The 21,673-nt window shown below is 47.3% G+C and overlaps 1 protein-coding gene across 1 annotated transcript in view; it reads left to right on the forward strand.

The window, feature by feature from the left end:
- The window catches only part of BARX2 (BARX homeobox 2), an 81,190-nt gene extending 68,534 nt beyond the window's left edge, over nucleotides 1-12,656 (forward strand). The window contains exons 3-4 of the mRNA XM_006072389.4: nucleotides 3,299-3,383; nucleotides 11,688-12,656. Of these exons, the coding sequence (XP_006072451.1) occupies nucleotides 3,299-3,383; nucleotides 11,688-11,954 (352 nt within the window). The 3' untranslated portion in view covers nucleotides 11,955-12,656. The remainder of the gene's footprint in view (nucleotides 1-3,298; nucleotides 3,384-11,687) is intronic.
- Nucleotides 12,657-21,673: the final 9,017 nt, after the last annotated feature.

Here is a 21,673-nt window from a genome sequence, read left to right on the forward strand (position 1 = left end):
TATTGGTAGCACCATACGTAACAGAGAGGGAAGAGTGAGAAAAGATAGAGCAGGGAAAGCAGGTGGACAGAGTCCAGGGAGGGTCATTGAAAAGAATTAAAGTGGAGACAGTGGGAACAGAGACGAGAGAATAGATCTGAGACCTGTTTTGAAGCCAGAACAACAGATTTTCCATTGGCGTGAGGCAGAGAGCTGAGAATTCTGTGGCTCCTGCCTGGGCCACCAGGGAAAGAGGGACAAGCATTAAATGAAGCTGGAAGGCAGAGGGCAGAGTGAATTTGGTGAGGAAAGAGTGCGTTCTGTTTTGGACATGTGAAATTTGGGGCACCTTCAGGCAGAGGATGGAGGCAGGTCTGTGATTTGGGGATTAATAGATGAGATCTCTGGGGCTTCCCTGGTGGCTCAGATGGTAAAGAATCCGCCTGCAATGAAGGAGACCTGGATTCGATCCCTGGGTTGAGAAGATGCCCTGGAGAAGGGAATGGGTACCCACTCCAGTATTCTTGCCTGGAAAATCCTTTGGCAGGGGAGCCTGGTGGGCTACAGTCCATAGGGTCGCAAAGTGTTGAATACGATTAAGTGACTAAGCACATTCACGCATGCGCGCACACACACACGGTGTTCTGCTATTCTGATGCTCCCTGGTGTAACAAAGCACCTCCTGTACTCAACACACGTGGAGTATAAGAGGTGGAGTGGGCATCTGGATTTATGAATCAGCACACTCAAGATGACATTCTAGGCTTATTTTAGAAGTTAGAATTTTTTTTTTTAGCAGAAATGTTAGTTCCAAATCAACCTCCTGGGGCTTCCTGCTACCTGCCCAGGCACCTCTCAGGTGAGCTTGATTCACTTGCCTGCAGAAGAGGACCATCTGGCTGGCGTGGAGGCTGCCGCCTGAGCTGCCCCGCCAGCTGTTCCTCACCTCGTACGTGACCGGGGCCATGAGCACGCCTCCTCCCACGGCGCACACCCTCTTCCCCTGTGTTTGTTTCTCCAGTCTCCTAGGTGACCCCATTGAAGCAAATTTGCACAGGGAAGTGAGAATCTGTAACGGTGGCAGGTAATGAGAGAGAGCTGATGACAGCGAAGTGTGTTTCTGGGGCCAGCATGAGTCAGGAGTGCATTTTTCCCAAGTGAGCTCATCCTGGTTTGCCAATGCCGTGGCAGAGCTGTGAACTGATCCTTCCATTCACTGATGCACCTGACAGCCTTAGGTGAACTGGCCAGGAAGGCTGTGGGGAGGGGGGAAGCCCTCTGCCTCCAGGGAGGTCTGGGAGACCCGTGGGATGGCCCCCCTGGGCTCTTGGTGTTTAAATGAATAGCTACCTGGGATGCCAAATTGTGGCCAGAAAGGCTATGAGGCAAAATTTACCTATGCCCCCCAAAAAGCTATCCAGAGATACCGTAAACTGCTATATGGTTGTTAATAACACTGTTGCTTATGGTGTACCCTCTGGGTGACAGGCATTGTTAGGTGATTTACATTAGCAGTCCTCAAAGGGTTTGGTCTCGGGACCCTTTTACCTTCATAAAAATTCTTGAGCTCCACCCCCCAGAAAACTTTTGTTGGTTAAACTATTGATATTTACCAAATTAAGTATTAAAGTTGAGAAAGTTTAAAAATATTTAGTTACTCATTACAGGATAACAATATTAGACCTATCACATTAACATAAAAGTTTTTGAATTTAAAAATTTTCCAAAAAAGTGAGCAAAACTGATCTTGTTTTCACTTATGCAAATTTATGTCTACCTTAATAAAAAAAGTTTAGATTCTCATATGTGCTTCTTGGGCTTCCCAAGTGGTGCCAGTGGTAAAGAATCCACCTGCTAATGCAGGAGATGCAAAGGGTGCAGATTCAATCCCTGGATCGGGAAGATCCCCTGGAGAAGGAAATGGCAACCCACTCCAGTACTTCTTGCCTGGAAAAGTCTAGGGACAGAGGAGCTTGGTGGGCTACAGTCCATGGGGTCACTGAGTCGGACACGACTGAATGCACACACACCTGGGCTGCAGGGCTTCATTAGTGGGGAGGCTATGGACTGCTAGCACAAGGAATTTATTGGCTTCAGTCTGTTAATGACTTTCAATAAAACTGTCAGCTTACAGTAGCCCTTTTACTGGGCAAGCAGATAGGTGTGAATGGGGATTGAAGCCAGGAACTGAAGTCCTTGAAGGAAAACGGTTTTTCTTATTGGAGATTGAATTGGGCACTCTGGTCCAAGCAGGGGGTCTGAGAAGGGTACCTGGCATACCAGGAGCCACACCTGGAGCCTTCACTCCTGTACCACTGGTCTTCCTGATGGTGAGGTGTCGCTTGTTACTCCTCAGGTAGAGAAAGTTGAAGCTGAGGTGCTGTGCTTAGTCGCTCAGTTGTGTCCGATTCTTTGTGACCCCAATGGACTATAGCTGGCCAGGCTCCTCTGTCCATGGGGATTCTCCAGGCAAGAATACTAGAGTGGATTGCCATGCCCTCCTCCATGGGATCTTCCAACCCAGGGATCGAACCCAGGTCTCCTGCATTGCAGGCGGATTCTTTACCAGATGAGCTACCAAGGAAGCCCCAGGGAAGCTTGGGTGCAGCTGAGGCTGTGTACCCAAGTCCCTGTGGCCCAGGCCGGTGGCTCTGCAGGCTACAGAGAAATGTAGGACCACGCTTGGCCATGGAATGGGGAGCAGGAAGGGTACGGATGTAATGTTCCTTTTGGAATCTGGAACAGTTGAGGGTAGGGATGGAAGATGAGTCAACCTGTCAAAACGTATTTTTGAGCCCTCGTTCTTGATTTAGAATGCGGTAAGCACGTTTGTGATTGTGAAGGAAGCAGTGGAGTCAGGGAGGCAGAAATAACTCATGAGAAGCAGAGACCAGTGAGAACTCAGAGCTCCCTGGGTGAGACGTGACCTGTGCAGAGGAAGCAACCTTCAAGGGGGTTTGTAGAGATAGCAGGGGTTGGGGGTGGGGGTGGCGGGAGGCTTACCGCCGGGAAAAATGGGACTTTACCTTTCCTCCCCAGTTTGGATTTGGGGTCAGAGCCTTCATTTTATACAGGATCAGAGTAAAGAGTCTGTCAGGTCAGGGAGAGGACTTTGCAGTGAAGGTTCAGAAATTCCTTTCAGGTTCCATGTAGACAGTTCTTAGGCTTGGGCATCTATTTTTTAGCTTCACAGTATCCTCCATAGGATTCTGGGAAGGAAAGCAGAGCTCTTTGGGAGGAACTGGTTTAATGGGGAGGTCCACGTGTTGGTAACAGGCCTTCCCCTCTTCCTCATCCTCCCATCTCTCGTGCCTTCTAGGTTGGACTTGGCCCAGTCTCTGGGACTCACTCAACTGCAGGTGAAGACCTGGTACCAGAACCGCAGGATGAAATGGAAAAAAATGGTAAGAAAGAGAATAAGTCCTAACCATGGGCCCATCATGATAGGAAGAATTCTTACTACAGGGCTGGCAAGAAGGCAGGAAGGACCCTTTGGTGGATTGAGCTCCAGAGATTGGAAGGCCTTTTACGATGCTGGCTGGGAGGGAGGCCGTTTGAACAAAAGGATAAGCAATTCTTTCTGACCTGGATTTCCTGACCAGAAGGATATTCTTTTTCACAGTTTCATTGGAAATAAAAGAAAAAGAAAGCCCCAGACTTGTCAGTTGCTGCTTTTAACCCCACCTGCTAGTCTTTTCAAAGAACTTCCTTCCCACTCCCACCAATAGCTAAGAATAGAAGTCAGTCCTCTCTGTTTTTAGAGGACATGTAGGGTGCACCTGCTCTTGTAGAATTCTCGACTCCAGTGGGCATCAGAGGAACCTGGGTGGCAGGTATGAATGCAGAACTCAAGGCCCTTCCTAAGATTCTGCTTTGCTGGCCCAAGGCAGGGAGTGTTAACTAGCACCCAGGTTCCTCTGATGCATATGGTATAGTGACTCTGATTTCCCAAATACCACTCTAGTGCCTTACAGATGAGTTGTTCCCTATTTGGTTTTTAAATGAATTTATATAGCAATAGAAGGGGAAAACATGGAAGCAGTGACAGATTTTATTTTCTTGGGCTCCAAAATCACTGTGGACAGTGGCTGTAGCCATGAAATTAAAAGACGCTTGCTCCTTGGAAGGAAAGCTATGAAAAACCTAGACAGCATATTAAAAAGCAGAGATAACACTTTGCCGACAAAGGTCCACATAGTCAAAGCTATGGTTTTTTCAGTAGTCATGTACAGATATAAGAGCAGGACCATAAAGAACTTATGCTTTAGAATTGTGGTGCTGGAGAAGACTCTTGAGAGTCCCTTGGACTGCAAGGGGATCAAACCAGTCAGTCCTAAAGGAAATCAGTCTTGAATATTCACTGAAATGACTGATGCTGAAGCTGAAACTCCAATACTTTGGCCACCTGATGTGAAGAGCTGGCTCTTTGGAAAAGACCCTGATGCTGGGAAAGACTGAAGGCAAATGGAGAAAGGGCAGCTGAAGATGAGATAGTTACATAGCATCACCGACTCAATGGATATGAATTTGATCAAACTCTGGGAGATGCTGAAGGAAAGGGAAGCCTGGCATGCTGCAATCCATGGGGCTGCACAAAGTTGGACATGACTTAGTGACTGAACAACAACAAATTAGTGTAAACAGCTCTTTAAAAAAGAAACATCTCTACATTTTAAGGAACTCATTTCATAATGGCTTAGCCCTCTCTCTTTTTCTTATTCCAAAAAAAGCAACAGTTAAATCCAGATTTTCCAAAGCAGTTGTCTCACTTCCAGTTTTGAAAATTCCAAGGGTCAAAGCCCAGAGAAAACAGGAGAGTTGGGAAGAGAGTGGGAAGAAACCTCTGACCCAGGTCTTTTCATGTTCTTGCTGGGTCTCTGGGCCCCTCTCCTGTCCTGTGGACTGAGCATCTCAGGCCTGCCTGCATGATGTTCTAATTGCTAAGCCATCTGGTCACAGGCCTTGGTGTCTCAAGGGCTGGAGTATGAATTTTCTACAATGATCAAATAACTAAGACCCCCTTCCCCTGCACCAGCCACCTAGTTTTCAGAAACAAAAAAAGTTAATAGGCACTTTTTGATAATAGGTAATAGATTTTGAGTTTTCTCCATTTTGTGTTTCTATCCAATATATGTATTTTTTTCTCTGAAAACTTTGGTTATTCCTATTGCCTGCTAACAGGCTTCCAGATGGTGCTAGTGGTAAAGAACCAGCCTGCCAGTGCAGGAGACATAAGAGATGTAGGTTTGATCCCAGGGTCAGGAAGATACCCTGGAGGAAGAAATGGCAACCAAGTCCAGTGTTCTTTCCTGGAAAATTCCATAGACAGAGGAGCCTGGTGGGCTACGGTCCATGGGGTCGCAAAGAGTCAGACATGACTGAGCACACACAAGCAAGAGTCCAGAGGAGAAGTGAAATATTGGGACAGCCTGCAGGGAGAAATTGAAATGGAAAGATAAATAAGATTCGATTAAACATGTTGTTGCTCCCCAACTTCTAGAATGCTCAGACACCCATGGAGCCTTTTAGGGGACTGATCTCTAAGGGAACCAGATCTGGGACCTGGAAACACTGGGCTGTTTCCCGGCGTGCCCCTCCCAGGTTGGCTTTGGGCAAGTCTCTTCACTGCTTTTTGTGCAAGTTCCACCACCCACCTCCTTCCCCGTCCCATCATCGTCATCAAAATTGATGTCTCCTGAGTGGCAGAGGCATTGTTTGAGTTGGTTATCAGCGATCTTTTCGTGACTCAAACGATGGAGGCACTGACAGCCCGCCAGCCCTGCCTGCACCGCCCAGTGCCCGTGGGGAACACGTGTGCCCCTGCCACTGACGTCAGCTGTTTTCCACCAGCCTCTGTACAGCTGGCACCACCGCAGGCCGCGTGTCGATGGTTATCAATGTCGTAGAAAACAAAGTGGAAGTAACTGCACAAATTTAAATCTCCGAGCAGTCCACAAGCCAACCGAATGCAGGCCCCTTCCGGAAATTAGAATCCACTTCATTTCACCTTATGAGCAGTTACTTTTCACCAGGCAGTAGAGATGTGGCTATAAGACACCAGTTGTTGTTGTTGTTCGGTTGCTAAGTCGTGTCCTACTCTTTGCGACCCTGTGGACTGCAGCACACCAGGCTTCCCTGTCCTTCACTATCTCCCATAGTTTGCTCAAATTCACGCCCATTATGTTGGTGACACCATTCAACCATATCATCCTCTGTTGCCCCCTTCTCCTCCTACCCTCAATCTTTCCCAGCATCAAGGTCTTTTCCAATGAGTAAGATACCAGGCCATCCATTAAAAAAAATTCAAAAAACGTACTCAGTCAGTGGAGGTAGCTGACCTGTAAGTCGCTAATTATTCAGAGTGATCAGGGCAACACTGGAAGGAAATAAAAGGTTCAGCATCAGTAGGAGAAGGGAGGGCTTCCTGGAAGGGGTGCCATCTAAGCTGGGTTTAATGGATGAATAGACACCTGCCAGATGAAGTTCGGAACGGTGTCAAAGGCTGAAGGAAGGAACAGAAGTACACGGGGGCACTGCAAGGACCTCAGAACAGCTGGAGAGAAGAGGAGAACAAGGTGGTTCAGGTGTGGGCCACGTTCTGACTTTCTCAAAACAGCAAGGCATTGTTGGGATCCTGATTGCTTCATAGTTTCCCCTGGTAAAACTTTCAAGGCTGTCTCTTCAAGGACTGGGGAAGAAAAGAATAATTGAGTAATAAAGATGTCTCAAGGCAAGTAATCTCATTGGAACTGGAAAAAGAGCATTCGCTTCTCAGAGTTACTCGCATGCTGCCAGAACCGAGATAGCATCTCTGACTAGTTTTTACCAGTCAGCATGTAGAACCTGTGGCGGGTTGGGTAAATGTGGTCTCCCACATTCGGTGGGATCCGCACCCTCCCTTCCGTTTCTGCTTGGCTTGGGTTCCAGTAGGGCCCAGCAGGCTTCATAGCGGGCCGGAAGTACCTCATCATTCAGGGGTACTTTTCATCTCCAAAGTAGGGTTCTGTTCTGTGAGAGGGTCCAGATGGGTGGTCCCTTCCTCTCCCAGTCACAGAGCTGGGTGGACCACATACCATGCACAGCGGTCATCTTGTGCACTGAAAGTCTCCAGCTGGTCAACAATTATGTGTAACTGCTACCGGTTTCTACCTATGTAATCGTGGGCAAGCGCCTGTTTCCTCATCAGTAAATGCCTGATGTCCACCTTACAGGGATGCAGATGAGGTCAGTGAGCTAATCTGAGCCAATATCTGTAGGACTCAGAACAGTGTCTGCCCCATAGGATACAGTCAAGAAGTGTTAGCTGCTGTTTGTCTCAGTGTTTTGTTTTGTTTTTTTAATTCTTTACCCATCCACAAAATTCATGTCTCCAGAAAACCTCAACTTTTGGAGGCCAGGAGAGATAACCTGAAAATGAATTCTGCAAGTTTCCGGGATGCTGGTTAAGACAGTCAGGTGTTTTTCTGCATCCTCCCCACCTGCAAGCCTTCCCCGGTCAGTTGGTGCTTTAGCATTCAGGCTTGAGTTGAGTGGAACATCCCACCTTCTGGCAGAAAATCTGCTAAACAGTGAGCTGGGGAAACATCTGTGCTGGAGATGGTGAACGTCTCAGCTTCAGAGAAATAGCATCAGTTACATGGCTCTCTGGACTTCCCTGGTGGCTCCATGGTAAAGAATTTACCTGCCAATGCAGGAGATGCAGGTTCAATCCCTGGTTCAGGAAGATCCCCTGGAGAAGGAAATGGCAACCTACACCAGTATTCTTGCCTGGGAAATCTCATGGACAGAGGAGCCTGGTGGGCTACAGTCCATGGGGTCGCAAAGAGTCAGACACGACTGAAGCGATTAGACAACAGCATGGCTCTCATTCCCGTAGAGCAGTAGGTAGAGAAAGGGAACAAAAGGCAATGGGATAATGAGTCCATGGCCTAGGGTCTGCTGGGAGGTTAGGAGGTCGGTAAGATAAATGTGGTAGAAATACCAGTTGAATCCTTCCCTTGCACATTATGTGCAATGAAATAGCAATAAGAGTGTTAGATTCAGGCAATCGAGGTTTTGTATTCAAATCCCAGCTCTGCCTTGGGTTGCTTTTCCACCATGACAAACCACTTCTGCCTGAAAAGTGAGGGAGGTAGAAGGTTTCTCTCTGTGCTGACAGCGGGCCCTCCCATCAGTGTGCCCGTCCCCCGCCCACCTGTGCAGGTCGAGAAGGAAGGTCCTGACATCCCCAGCAGGAGGGCACAGGAGAGTCTAGTTTTAGAGTTTGGAGGAAGGCTGCCAGCAGGCCAGGTTAATAAAAGTAGGTGGTGTGCTGGGTGTTTTTCCCAGAGGCATGTGACCTCACGTGCAATGGGTTGCCTGGCCTCTCTGGACGAAGGAAAGTAAATTGGCTCCAGAGATGCCTAAGGAGGAGGGGTCCTGAGAGAAGGGCCGCAGAGTGCATGTGAGTGTGTAGTCTTAGCGTGGGGTGGTTGCGAGATAATTGCATGTCTCAGGTGTGCTGGGAGGCAGAGGCCAGAGGTCAGGTGCAGAAAGCAGCCAAGAGTGTAGTTATGTCCTAATTATTGCTTGTGCTGGAATGTTTTATTCCATTTAGAAAATGGTCTGATTGTTTTGATTTTTTTTTTTCATGCTATAGGAAAACAGCCAGGTGGGGTCTAGCCAAGCTGTGTGGGTGGTGTTCCCTAATTGCTGGGCTGGACTTTCTTTTGCCAATTAGGTGGCTTCCTTAGACCTGCTCTTTTATAACTTGATTACTACATGGGGCAACTCGATTTTGTATAACCTCTTTCATACTGAGTGGAGCTGCTTTCAACATGTCAATTTCATCTTGGCACATTTGGGTGCTTTCAACAGCCTGTGCTCACATTGAAACCAAAATCAGATACTGACATATGAAAAGGAATATAGAGACCTCTTTTCCCCAGAGGTTGATTCTGTCAGCATCTCTATCTTGTTAGAAGTCCCCTTCGTATCTCTGTGTTAGCTGTTTGGGTTGAAAGTACAGTGGCTGAGTAGATGCCCAGCTAAATGGAGGTGTTTAGTGCAAATTTATGGCTTTCCTTATACCATAAGCAAAAGTTAACTCAAAAGGAATCATAAACCTAACTTTAAACATTAAAACTATGAAACTCCTATGGCTGGTTCATAATGACGTTTGACAGAAAACAACACAATTCTGTAAAGCAATTATCCTTCAATAAAAAAATAAATTTTAAAAAAAAGTTATGAAACTCAGAGGGAGGGGACATACATATACCTTTTGCTGATTTATGCTGATATATGGCAGAAACAACACAATATTTTAAAGCAATTTTCCTCCAATTAAATTTAAATATTAAAAAAGGAAAAAAGAACTATGAAATCCTTAGAAGAAAACATTTTCTTTTGGAGTAAATGCTTATGACCCTAGGTTAGGCAAAACCTTTTTAGATAAGACACCAAAAGCACAAGCAATAGCAACAAAATTGGACTTCATGAAAATTAAAAACTTTTGTTCTGTTGAAGGACATCATCAACAAAGTGAAAAGGTGGGACTTCCCTTCTTAATTTGCCAGGGGTTAAGAATCTGCCATGCAATGTAGGGGATATGGGTTCAATCCTTAATCAGGGAACTAATATCCCACATGCCAAGGAGCAATAAAGCCAATAAATAAATAAACATTTTTAGAAAGGACTTGAAAAGGCAACACAGAACAGGAGAATATATTTGTAAATCTTCTATCTGATAAGGGGCTTTCATCCAATGTATTAGTATTAATAGAGAACTCATAACTCAGTAATTAAAAAGGACAACCGCATTTTTAAATGGGCAAAGGATTTGAATAGACACTTCTGCAAGGAAGATATACAACTGGCCCATAAGCACATGAAAAGATGCTGAACTTCAATAATTATCAGGGATGTGCAAATCAAAGCCACAATGAAAAACAACTTCACAACAGGTAGGATGGCTGGAATGAAAAAGACAGGTAATAACAAGTATTGGGACTTCCCTCTGGTCCAGTGGTTAAGATTTAACCTTCCAGTGCAAGGAGTACAGGTTTGATCCCTGGCTGGGGAACTAAGATCCTACATACTTTGAGGCCAAAACAAAACAAAACATAAAACAGAAGCAATATTGTAACAAATTCAATAAAGGCTCTAAAAATGGTTCACATCAAAACAGCTCTTAAAAAAATGAGTTTTGCAGAGGATGTGGAGCACTGGAGCCCTCACATACTGCTGATTGGAATATAACATGGTGCTCTTGCCTTAAGAGAACAGTCTGGAAATTCCTCAGTCTTGGACTTCCCCTGTGGCTCAGATGCTAAAGAATCTGCCAGCAATGCGGGAGACCCAGGTTCTATCCCTGGGTTGGGAAGATCCCCTGGAGGACAACACAGCAACCCACTCCAGTATTCTTGCCTGGAGAATCTCAAGGACAGAGGAGCTGCTGGGCTACAGTCCATAGGGTTGCAAAGAGTTGGACACAACTAAAGTGACTTACCACGCACGCACGCATCGCTGTTTTACAGAATAGGAAACTGAGGCCCAGAGTCTTTAAAGGACTCTCCCAAAAACAAACTAGACAAGGGGCACAGTTGGTGTTTAATCTAGTTATTCTACTTTCAAAACAAGAACACACTCTCTCCTATGTGTTACTGCTTCATCAAACAACAAAACCATATGTTTCATATTCCTTTTCTGATTACAGAAATACATGATCATTGTTGAAAAATTTAAAAAGACATTAAAAAAGAATTGAAATTATCCTTGATCTTGAGACTACAAGCAGGGTAATGTGTAGTTGTCTAGCTACCAAATTAAATTATGCTGGTTTAGAACCCATTTTCACAAAAATATATTAATATTTCCCATGTTATTATATGTTCTACTATATAATGATTGTAATGGTTAAGTTTTCTCTCTTTGCCATATACTATAATTATGTACTCAATTATATGGTGGAAACTGTAGAGTATTTTTCTTGCTGTTGTTGCCATTTTTGTGATGAACATTTTTGCACATCAATCATTATCCCAATCTTTGATGACTTCCTTAGGCTAAATTGTTAGAAGTAGAATTTCTGTGTCAAACATTATGCACATTTTTTTTAAGACTTTTGATTTTCATCCTCAGGTTGTCTTTTGAAAAAGCTGTACCAATTACACTTTTACACAGACATATGAGTGTTTATTTTCCTGTTTGTGACAAACACTGTTTTTTTCTTTTAACTTATCGACTTGCTGTCACACTCATATTTTAATTTTCACTTGTTTCCCTATTTTTGAAGTTGGATTTCTAATGTATTTATGATCATTGTATTTAATAGAAATGATACTGACTAAAAGTACATCGAACCTTTCATGAATGAAGCTGTCTTTGTAGACTGCAGGTGACTCCTGGAGAATATTTTTTGCCAAACTTTGCAACTTCACTGCCGGGAAGGAATGGTTTAGAGCAGGGGTTCCCAACCTCTGGGATCTAATGCCTGATGATCTAAAGTGGAGCTGATGCAATAAAAATAGAAATAAAGTGCACAATAAAATGTAATGTGCCTCTATCATCCTGAAACCATCCCCTCCCCAGTCTGTGGAAAAACCGTCTTCCACGAAACCAATCCCTGGTGCCAAAATGTTGGGGACCGCTGGTTCAGAGGTGGGGGAGTGGGAAAGTGGAGGGAAGAAGTTATTTCTTAGATTTGATCTCATTTGTCTCCCACGTAGGTTCTTAAAGGTGGACAGGAAGCACCCACAAAACCCAAAGGTCGTCCCAAGAAGAACTCCATCCCCACATCAGAAGAGATAGAAGCTGAAGAGAAGCTGAACAGTCAGGTTCACAGCCAGGAGCTCCGGGAGCCCACCCAGAGCCTGGAGGGGCTCTGTGATACGCAGGAACCAAAGGCACGTGTTGTCTCTGTGGAGGTGGCCGAGTCCCCAGGCCAGGTCCAGGAGTTGCCAGTAGCCTCTCCGGAACCCCCACCATCAAGCTAAAATAAAACTCTTGGTCGGGGGGAAGGGGGAGACTGGGAAGAAGGGAAAGAGAGAGGGCAGGGAGACCAGGGAGAAGAAAGCTGCCAAGAGCCCGAGACCTGGGGGAGAAGACCACGGCCAGCTCCCTCCCTCCTGCCCACGGCTCTCAGCTCCACCTTTTGAGGAAGACTTGCTAGCCTTGGCCTGCTCTTCCTGAAAGGCTGCCTAAGCCACACAAGCCCTTGACTAAGGGCCACAGTGCCTTGGAACTGCCAGCCCCAGTTGGGGTGACGCCATGGAGCTGTCCAGGTCCAAGCTCCCCCTGGCATGATGGGGGACACTCCGACCAGCCTCGGAGCAGCTAGCCATCAAAGCAGAGAGAGATGGAGGAGTGGGCAGCATGCCCAGGTTCCTTGCTGACTCAGCACTTATTTCTGTAGCTTTAAAAGAGAATTTAATGTTTTTGATTGTTGTTTTTTTTGGGGGGGAGGGGTGGTCGGTGAGGGTGGGCAGATAAGAGTTGGGGGAAGGGAGTTTTGAGTTAATAGAATAAAGTTTGTTTGAAGACACGTGTGCCTTTGTACCCATTATAAGGTAGTCAGGTGACCCAGGAACTGATAAACCTTGTTTTTCTCGCTTGATTCAGTTGCCGTCCCTGAAGCTGCAATGCAGATATGTTAAGATAACTTTTATTTTTTAATTAAAAATAAATCTTTCAAAAAAGATGGGATGTGTTGTTTCTTCCAGGGAGTGTATTTAGATCTTCTTGAATATATCCTATGGAAAGAGGGTGGTGCTAGTGGTAAAGAACCCGCCTGCCAATGCAGGAGACACAAGAGACCCGGGTTCGACCCCAAGTCTGGGAAGATCCCACATGCCATGGGACAACTAAGCCTGTGTGCCCGTGTGCTGAGCCTGAGCTCCCTATAGCCTGTGCTTCATAACAAGAGAAGCCACTGGAGTGAGAAGCCCATGTACCACAACTAGAGAAAGCCCACACACAGCAACAGAGACTCATCACAGCCAAAGATAAAATTAAGAAAAAACAAAAAAACAAAACTCGTAAGCCTGTGAGCTTGTAGTATACAACGCCTTCGACAGGACTGGATTCAAGTATCATGACTGCCACTTCAACTTTGCTAAGGCCGTGCCTTCCCTTGGCCGTTGAGATCAACAAAGAGAAAGCAGTCTCTCTCTTAACGCAGAGGTAAGGACTTGGCTTCTGCGAACCAGTTCGTGCAGCCCACACCCAGCTGTCGGCCACTGCCTCTCTCAGCTGAGCCCACCCCACCCAGGGCTTTAGGATCTGCCCACCAGGCGGTGTCACCAAGGCCAAACTAAGCAGGTGAGTCCTGCCAGCTGGGTCTCCCTTCTGTCCTGTTCTCCTGCCCCAGGAAGGCCCTCATTAGGACGCAGCTTTCTTAGGCTGGTTTTTGTCTCTGGTCTGGGCTCTCATGCTGTCCTTCTCCTAGGCGTCCGACAGAGGCCACCACGGCTCAGGGAGAGGTGTGTGCACACATCTGGGTTTCCCTCAGCCAGGCTCTGGGCACTGTTTCTGACTTCCAGCCCTGGGTTCTTGGCCCATCATCTTTGGTATTGTTTCTTGGCCCTATGTAAGAGACAGGGGTTTGATCCCTGTATCGGGAAGTTCCCCTGGAGGAGGAAATGGCAACCCACTCCAGTATTCTTGCCTGGAGAATCCCATGAACAGAGGAGCCTGGTGGGCTACAGTCCATGGAATCACAAAGAGTTGGACACAACTGAAGCCACTTAGCACAGCACAGCACTTGGTTGGTGGGGTGAGTGCAGAGTCTTAAGAGCTTGGGGTATCTTGCCTCCTGTTTTCGAAGCCCCAAGCTCAATGTCACCTCCACTGACCAGCCTTGAGCTTGTCCTCCATCCTCAGCTCTGTGGAGTTCAGCCCCATGGCTCAGAGGTGGGTCTGGGCTGGGCCTTTCCAAAGCCGGTGGGTGCAGATTCAGGGGCCAAGTCAAGCTCCTTCTCCACCTCCATCCTTCCCTTTTCCTTCCAAGTCTCAAGCCTCGTGACCGGCACCCAGAAACCAGCTCCACAAGTCCCTATGGGGGACCGCCTCCTTTATCAGCAGCCACTGGATGTCTACCTTTGAGGACCCTGCTGAACAAAAGCATTCTCTCCTCCAGCATCCAGGGTGGTGACCCCTGTGGGTTCAGGGTCTTATTTTAGGATCTGCTCACCTGCTGCCTTTTGTTTTTCAAAGGATGGAAGAGGGCTGAGGCAAACTGACCACGGAGGGAAGGTGACCACGTGAGATTCCTGCATCCCTGTGAGGATGGAGGAGTCTCTTACAAGCACTATAGCTGATGCTGCCCCTCGGGCTGTAATGTGGACTGTTTTTCCCAGTTTTACAGGAAGCTTACTCATTGGAGTGAAGTCGATCATCTTAACCCTGGTCGTGCAGCTGGCAGGGAGCCATGCCGAGAACTAAGCCTGGTGGCCTTTGTCCTTGCCGAAGGTCTCCATGACTGGCCTGCCCTCTCTCCCCACTTGCAAACCACCTGGGCCTTCTTGGGGTGGTGGTGGGGAAGTTGCTTCCAGCAGCAGTCTGCTCCCTGCACACAGCTTCAACCAGATTGCAAGGTGGCCTCCCTGCCTCCACTCCCACCACCTGGACTCCCAGGGCAGGTCTCAGCCTCCCAGGGTGCCCAGGCCTGCTTGCCGAGCTCTACATTCACGTTCTGGGGCATGGCACCCCCTGAATGACTTCTCCATGGTCTGCAAAGGTCTCACCCAGCTTGACTCACACAGTCTCCCAGTGGGTCACGCTGTGAGCTTCGAGCCCTCACACTAGCCCAGACAGATCTATCAGAAACCAACCTTAACTGGGCTGGTTTCCAGTCAGTCTCAGAGATTGATCAGTCCTAGAGCCATCTTAGAGAAGGGGGCCTGCTGACCTCAGTGATCTGCCCTTTGAGCTGTGTATAGATTCCCCTGCACTTCTCAACACCTTTCAACTTCATCACCCGGCCTTGCCCCATGGCCTGAGAAGGGCCGGGGCTGGAACTGAACTGCAGGGCAGGAAGCTCTTTCCTCAGGAAGCTGTGCTCTGTCAGCCTGCTTGCATGTTGTCTACTCAGCAGAAAATGACCAGGGACTTAACAGGACCGGGTTAAAGGCTGTCCTGGGGACTCACCCCACAGAGCTCCTGCCTGGGTTACCTGCTGGATGATTGCCTGAGCCCCTGGCGATTTTCTGTAGGTGCGACAGAAATCTTACCACATCCATTATTTGAAAACCAGGAAGTACTGGGGTTAGACAGCTGAAATGTGCTTTATATATATATATATATATATATACACACACACACACACACCCCGCACACCTGTTTCTCAGGATTTCTATACACTGAATGCCTGTTTGTCCAAAGTTTGTGGGAGGCTGCTGCTTTGTGTCCACATAGACTCCCTGGCAGTCCCCTCTCTGCTATCCTCGTGGAGGGAGGAGCTGAATCTTCCAGGCTTCTCCAAAGGCTTCTCCCTCCTCTTTGGACCCTTCCAGTCCCGCTCCACGAGGCTGCGCCCCTCCCTACTCAGGAGACAATGTCCTTCTCCCCACTGGCTCCCTCTCCCTTCCCCTTCTCCAGCATGAGTTTGAAGCCACGTCTTCCCCTTCTTTCATTAAGCTCACCTCTACGCCAGTCTAACCTGTTCCTTTCTCCCTGCTTCCTCTTAATGCATCTTTTGTCATCATCGTTGTGATCCTGCCATTCTTCCAAAGAGCACACGGATTTGTTTGGTTTCCCTGTTAGAGCATGAATTCCTTCAGGCTGTTTTCCAGTTGATACGTTCTGAGTTTCTGCACAGAGGCTCCCAAGAACCACACACAGGCACTGGAAGGTCAGGACCTGCTGACACCGCTCCTGGCCCAGGGGTTCTGTGTTCTCAGCAGGAGGGTCGGTCTGGCTTTGAGCCATGCACCACCTCTCCCATCACTGACCCCTGTTAGCACCTCGCTTGCTGGTGGCAGGGCAGGGGGCTGCCAGCACTTTTCAGAGAGGAGAGAGAAGGCTGAGCAAAACATCTGTTGTCCTCAGAAGGAGTCCCACCAGCCAAGGGACGCTGTACCAGGCTTCTTCCCCAGGGACAGAGGCACTGGGGAGGGTGATGGGGAGCCCCCACTTGCTGGCCTTGCAGGGCCGAGGGTCAGCTCACCTCTATCTGGCTAACCCTTTGAGGGGAAAGGCATTGAAGCGGCTTCGAAGAAGAAACCCTTGGAACATTCTCCAGATCACAGGCTGGGATGCAGCCAGCAGCCTGGGAAAAAGATGCATACAGAGGTGTTTGTCTAAAACAGAATTAAAATCTTATTTAGGGCTTCCCGGGTGGCTCAGTGGTAAAGAATCTGTCTGCCCGTCCTGGAGACACAGGTTTGATCCCTAGTTGGGGAAGATCACACAGGCTGAGAAGCAACTAAGTCTGTGCTCCACAAATATGGAGCCCACGTGCTGCCAACTACTGAAGCCCGCACGCCCTGGAGCCTGTGCTCCACACCAAGAGAAGCCACTGCAATGAGAAGCCGAAGCACTGCAACTGGAGAGTAGCCCCCATTCACTGCAACTCGAGAAAAGCCCATGCAGCATAGAAGACCCAGCACAGCCAAAAAAAAATAAATAAATAAAAAATATAAAAATCTCCTATTTAGATGCAAATCCTATTTGTAGCTGGTGGCGGGTGGGTGAGGCGGTCTGATCTGGCTCCTGAGGCGATGTGGGAGGTGGCTGAAGGGAAGGCATCGGTCCTGGGGGATTGGGGGGACAGGGAAGGGGGAGGTGGCAGCTGCGCCGAGGGCTCAAGTCTAAAGCCTTGGGGCTGGCAGCACTTGCAGGTTGTGGGGAGGGAGGGCTGGGGGAGACAGCAGAGAGAGGCCTGACACTCAGGTGGGAAGCCAGCAGCAACCTCTGCCCTCAGAAAGCGGGGTGTCCCGGCCTCTGGGCCCAGCAGCAGTGTCAGCCCCATTGGAGTCAGCAGGTGCTTCCCGTGCCTGCCCAGGGCTGGTGCCAAGGGCAGGGGAGCTGCGAGGGGGCCAAGGAACATGTTTCTGTCCTCAGTAAGCTTGCCGGAGACACACCTGAGTGAGTGTTGGAGCAAAGGCGGGGATTCCAGCTAGATCTCTATGTTTCTACCCTGCCCCTACCCAGGAGCTGGTGTTCTTTGTGGACAAGGAAGGTGATTCATGGAGGGCGCATCCCCACCATGTCCTTACCAGGCTAGGCTGCTAAGGTAGCATTGAGTCCTTAGGTTGGACCCTTGTGCACCTGGGAGGGTGATTAACACTGGAACAACAGGTGTGCGATAAATCACCTGAACCTACCTCTAATCCCAGATTGTTGCCCCAATCCTGGGCGGAGGGTGGTTTGGGAGGCAAAAAGGTCCTGGTAACACCGCCTCTAATCCAGGTGCAGATGCTGAAAAGAACGGAGCTCTGTACCAGCCTGCTTCGGCCTCCCTGCCTCCTTTTGCTCTTGCCCCTCCTGTGGACAGGGGATGCGTGGTCCTCCCCGCCTCCTCCCCCATCCAGCTGTGTGTGCCCCTGCAGCTGTGTGTGCCCGTCCAGGTATGTGTGCTCATCCAGCCATGCGCGCTGTCGGCCCCTGGCTGCTCCTGGTCAGTGGTGGCCGGGATCGTGCGGGCAGACGCTGTGGTTGCTGAGGGCTGGTAAGTCACCGTGACAGGCCCCTTTCATATTGACCTCCTTTCCTTCCCAAACCCTCTTCCCTCTGTTTACTCTGGTGCCGATTTATTAGATACGCAGTTAAGTGCCCATTTAGCTCTGCAAACTGTCAGCACCCCTGCTTTATGAATAAGATTATTCACTGACAAAACCTTTGAAACATTTTTTTTAACAAGAGGGTGGGGAGGAATGGGGGAGAGGAGAGGACCAGGAAGTAGCGCCCCGGGTCAGTGAGGAGGCCAGGAGGGACCGAAACCGGAGCGCGGCCTCTCAGCTCAAGAATGCAGCCAGCGCCTGGAGCCGCCTTGCACTCACCCTGTCCGTCAAGACAGGTGTCATCGCGCCCGTGGGACTGTGGGGTCTAGAGTTCACTCCTTTGTCTCGGCTGCATGCGCCTGCTCTGAGTGGTTCTGAGAACCTCAAGGCCTGCTGGGTGAGTCGGTGCCCCTTGGGCATCCTCGGTTGATGGGCCGGTTCTGCCAGGGCTCCCCTCCTCCATCCAGGTGGCATCTCTTTCCAAGCACCCACTGCTTAAACACACAGAGGGTAGCTGACCCTGGTCCGTGTCTCTCTATACCCTCTGACCAGATGCCAGGCCCTGCAACAAGGACCACTTACATCATCACACCTAACACCTCAGCAGCCCTGTGATGGCAGCATAATTAGCATCTCGGCTCAGAGATGGGGAAGCGAGGCCAACATGGTGAGGTCTCCCTGACACAGCTATGGGTCTGTCTCCCCCACAAACCATGCCTGGGCTTACTTCTAAGAAGGCTGAGGTGACCAAGTCTGATCTGAGGTCAGTAGCACCCTGCAGGTGCCCTCACCCACCTGCCACACAGCTGTCACTGGGGTCCCCATCATGGCATGCTCTTACAGCACGGGGTACAGAGAACAGAGCGCAGTCTTCCCCTCGGGTGTGAATGATCAAGTCCTCCAACTACCCACCTGTGATGGAGAATACCTGGTTCCCTCCCACTTCTATTGTGTTTTCAGAGGCTTGGAAAGAGTCGGAGTTTGGGGTTGTGTTGTTCTTGGCAGTGACCTTGGAAAGGGGTGCTGGCATCTGGAGGAAGCTCGATGGGAGGGGTCATGTCTGAAGCACAGAGACAGCATAGATCCTCGCTACCAAGTGGCAGGCAGTGCCAGGGGACACCGGCTTCCACCCCAAAGTGGGAGGGGCACAGAGAAGCTGGGAGACCCCCGGTAGGATCTATGTGGAGTCCTGAGACTTCTGTTCTGGCTCCGGACATGGATGCTGTGCCTTCTTGGCAGTCTTGGGTGCCCTCTGAGGTCTAGGCCAGCCTTGGAGCTTGCCTTCTGGACCCAGAGGTCCCAAAGCTAGTGTTCCTTTTCCTGCTCCTCCCTGTCCTCATTCTCTTGATTTCTCCCTCAGCCATTTATTTCTCTTTATTTGTAGTATGTGTTCAATGCAAACAAATTCCCTAATACGAGAAAGTCACTGTGAATCCAAGCATTGTTACACAGATACACGGATGATCCAAGCAGATGTTCCACACACGAATAGAAAGCAACAAGGAGTATTCATGAGGCATAAAAAAGCTTGAGATGTGTTGGAGATGCTTGTTTTATACTGTTTTCTAAGAATGGCAAATATTTGCTTTTGTTATCAAGACTATACGCCTATTTGGACCCTGGAACACCAGAGTATGGTCATGGTAATCAAAGAATACAATGAGTGCATATTTCTAAACACAGGCTGCTGCACACACAGTTGTATAAGATGTACTCTCCAGAATCAAGCTGTTTTTAGACCAGGTGTCAGGTTCTAACCATTTAAAACACTGGCTGACAGAGTGTGCTTCAATGCTAGCCTTATTCATGAAGGTGGAAAAAGTATTTATAAAAATAGCATAAAAGAATTTTTATGAGCTCAATTCAGGTAAGTTTCCAATGTTCAATTTACCTCAGTTTCTTTCAAGATTTACAAAAAATGCTCACTGGATGTTTTAAATTTTTACATATACTGAAAAAAAGGCACTAATTTAAAGTTATTTGGGACGTCCCTGGTGGTCTATTGGTAAAGACTTCACTTTCAGTGCGAGGGGTGTGGGTTTGATACCTGGTCAGGGAGCTAAGCTCCCACAAGCCTCAGGGCCAAAAGACATAAAACAGAAGCAATATTGTAACAAATTCAATAGAGTCTTTATAAATAGTCAAATAATTCTTAAAAATAAATAAATTTATTTGGGGTCATATTCTCTCAGCCAAAAGAATCTGACTCTTTTGGTGAATGGGAATATGTGAAGGGAAATGCCCAGTTTTCAACCTTTTTGGCTTATAAGCAACATGTAGTAATTATCTTCCATTTGGGGTAGTTTCCAATCTATAACTACTCTGGCACACGACAGTTACTTTCGGCAAGTCAGGTGCAAAACCCTGGAGGAAACAATTTAGTTCCCAAGAGAACAGTGAAGGCTTATCAATGGAAACCTTTATCCAGAATAAGTCAGCATTAAATCAGTGCTACTGAAATAATACAAAGAAGCTTCAAGGTAGAACCTGCAAGGTTCCCTCCACTGTACACATAGATAGGAACCTGGAAATTTTCATACTATCTAGTTACTTTACATCTGTATAGATTTAACCAAAGTGAAAACTGAGTCTCCATTCTACATTCTGTTCTTTTATTCTAGATCAAGGTAAAGTCTTTTCTTTTCCAAAGTGGGGTTTTAGGTATCCACATTTCCTAAGCCATATTATTTATTATACTTGCATCTCTCTTTGATTTTGTATCAGAAATCTCATTTTCCAGGTTTTTAGCATTGGCATCTACCATAAAATTAAATCCCTCAGATGTTCTTCAAACCAATCACATTTAGGAGTCTCAATAACTAAGTCACTGCTATACAGCAGAAATTATTACAACATTGTAAATCAATTATTCTCAATAAAATTTTTTAAAAGCCCCAGAACACCCCCAACCCACCCTCCAAAAAAGAAAGTAAGTGCTAAATAATGTTTGATATGAGGGACATGGACAACAGTTAGACCCTGTAATGATTAACTTTATGTGTCAAAATTAGCTAAGCTATGTTGTTTGGTCAAACATCAGTTTAAATGCTGCTGCACAGATAGATATGATTGCCATTTATAATCACTGGAAAACTGTATGAAGTTTCCTCAAAAAAAAAAAAAAATTAGAACTACCATAGGATCCAGAAACTCCACTTCTGGTATTTATCTGAAGAAACCAAAACAAAAATGATAGCTACACCCCCATATTCATTGCAGCATTATACATGCTAACCAAGATATGGAAGCAACCTAAGTGAATACTGAAAGATGAATGAATAAAGAAAATGTGGTATGTGTATATATGTATAATATATATCAGATCAGATCAGTCGCTCAGTCGTGTCCGACTCTTTGCGACCCCATGAATCGCAGCACGCCAGGCCTCCCTGTCCATCACCAACTCCCAGAGTTCACTGAGACTCACGCCCATCGAATCAGTGATGCCATCCAGCCATCCTAATGAAATATTATTCAACCATAAAAAAGAATGAGATATTGCCATTTGTGACACCATGGATGAACCTTGAGAGCATTGCATTAAGTGAAATAAATCAGACAAAAATCAAGTATCATATAACCTCACTTATGTATTAAATCTAAAAAAAAAAAAAACCAAACCACACATACACCCCCATCAAAAAAAAAAAAAAAAAGAACAAACTGAGCTCATAGATACAAAGAACAAATTGGCGGTTTCCAGAGGTAGGAGTGAGCAAAATGGGTGAAGGTGACCAAAAGGTACAAACATCCAATTATAAGATAAATAAGTCCTGGGGGTGTAGTATGCAGCATGGTGACTACAGTTAACAATTTTTTGTTGAATATTTCAAAGTTGCTATATGCAGAGTACATCATGAGAAACGCTGGGCTAGAGGAAGCACAAGCTGAAATCAAGATTGCCAGGAGAAATATCAATAACCTCAGATATGCAGATGACATCACCCTTATGGCAGAAAATGAAGAACTAAAGAGCCTCTTGATGAAAGTGAAAA

Source organism: Bubalus bubalis, chromosome 5, assembly GCF_019923935.1.
Source record: "Bubalus bubalis isolate 160015118507 breed Murrah chromosome 5, NDDB_SH_1, whole genome shotgun sequence".
NCBI lineage: Eukaryota > Metazoa > Chordata > Mammalia > Artiodactyla > Bovidae > Bubalus > Bubalus bubalis.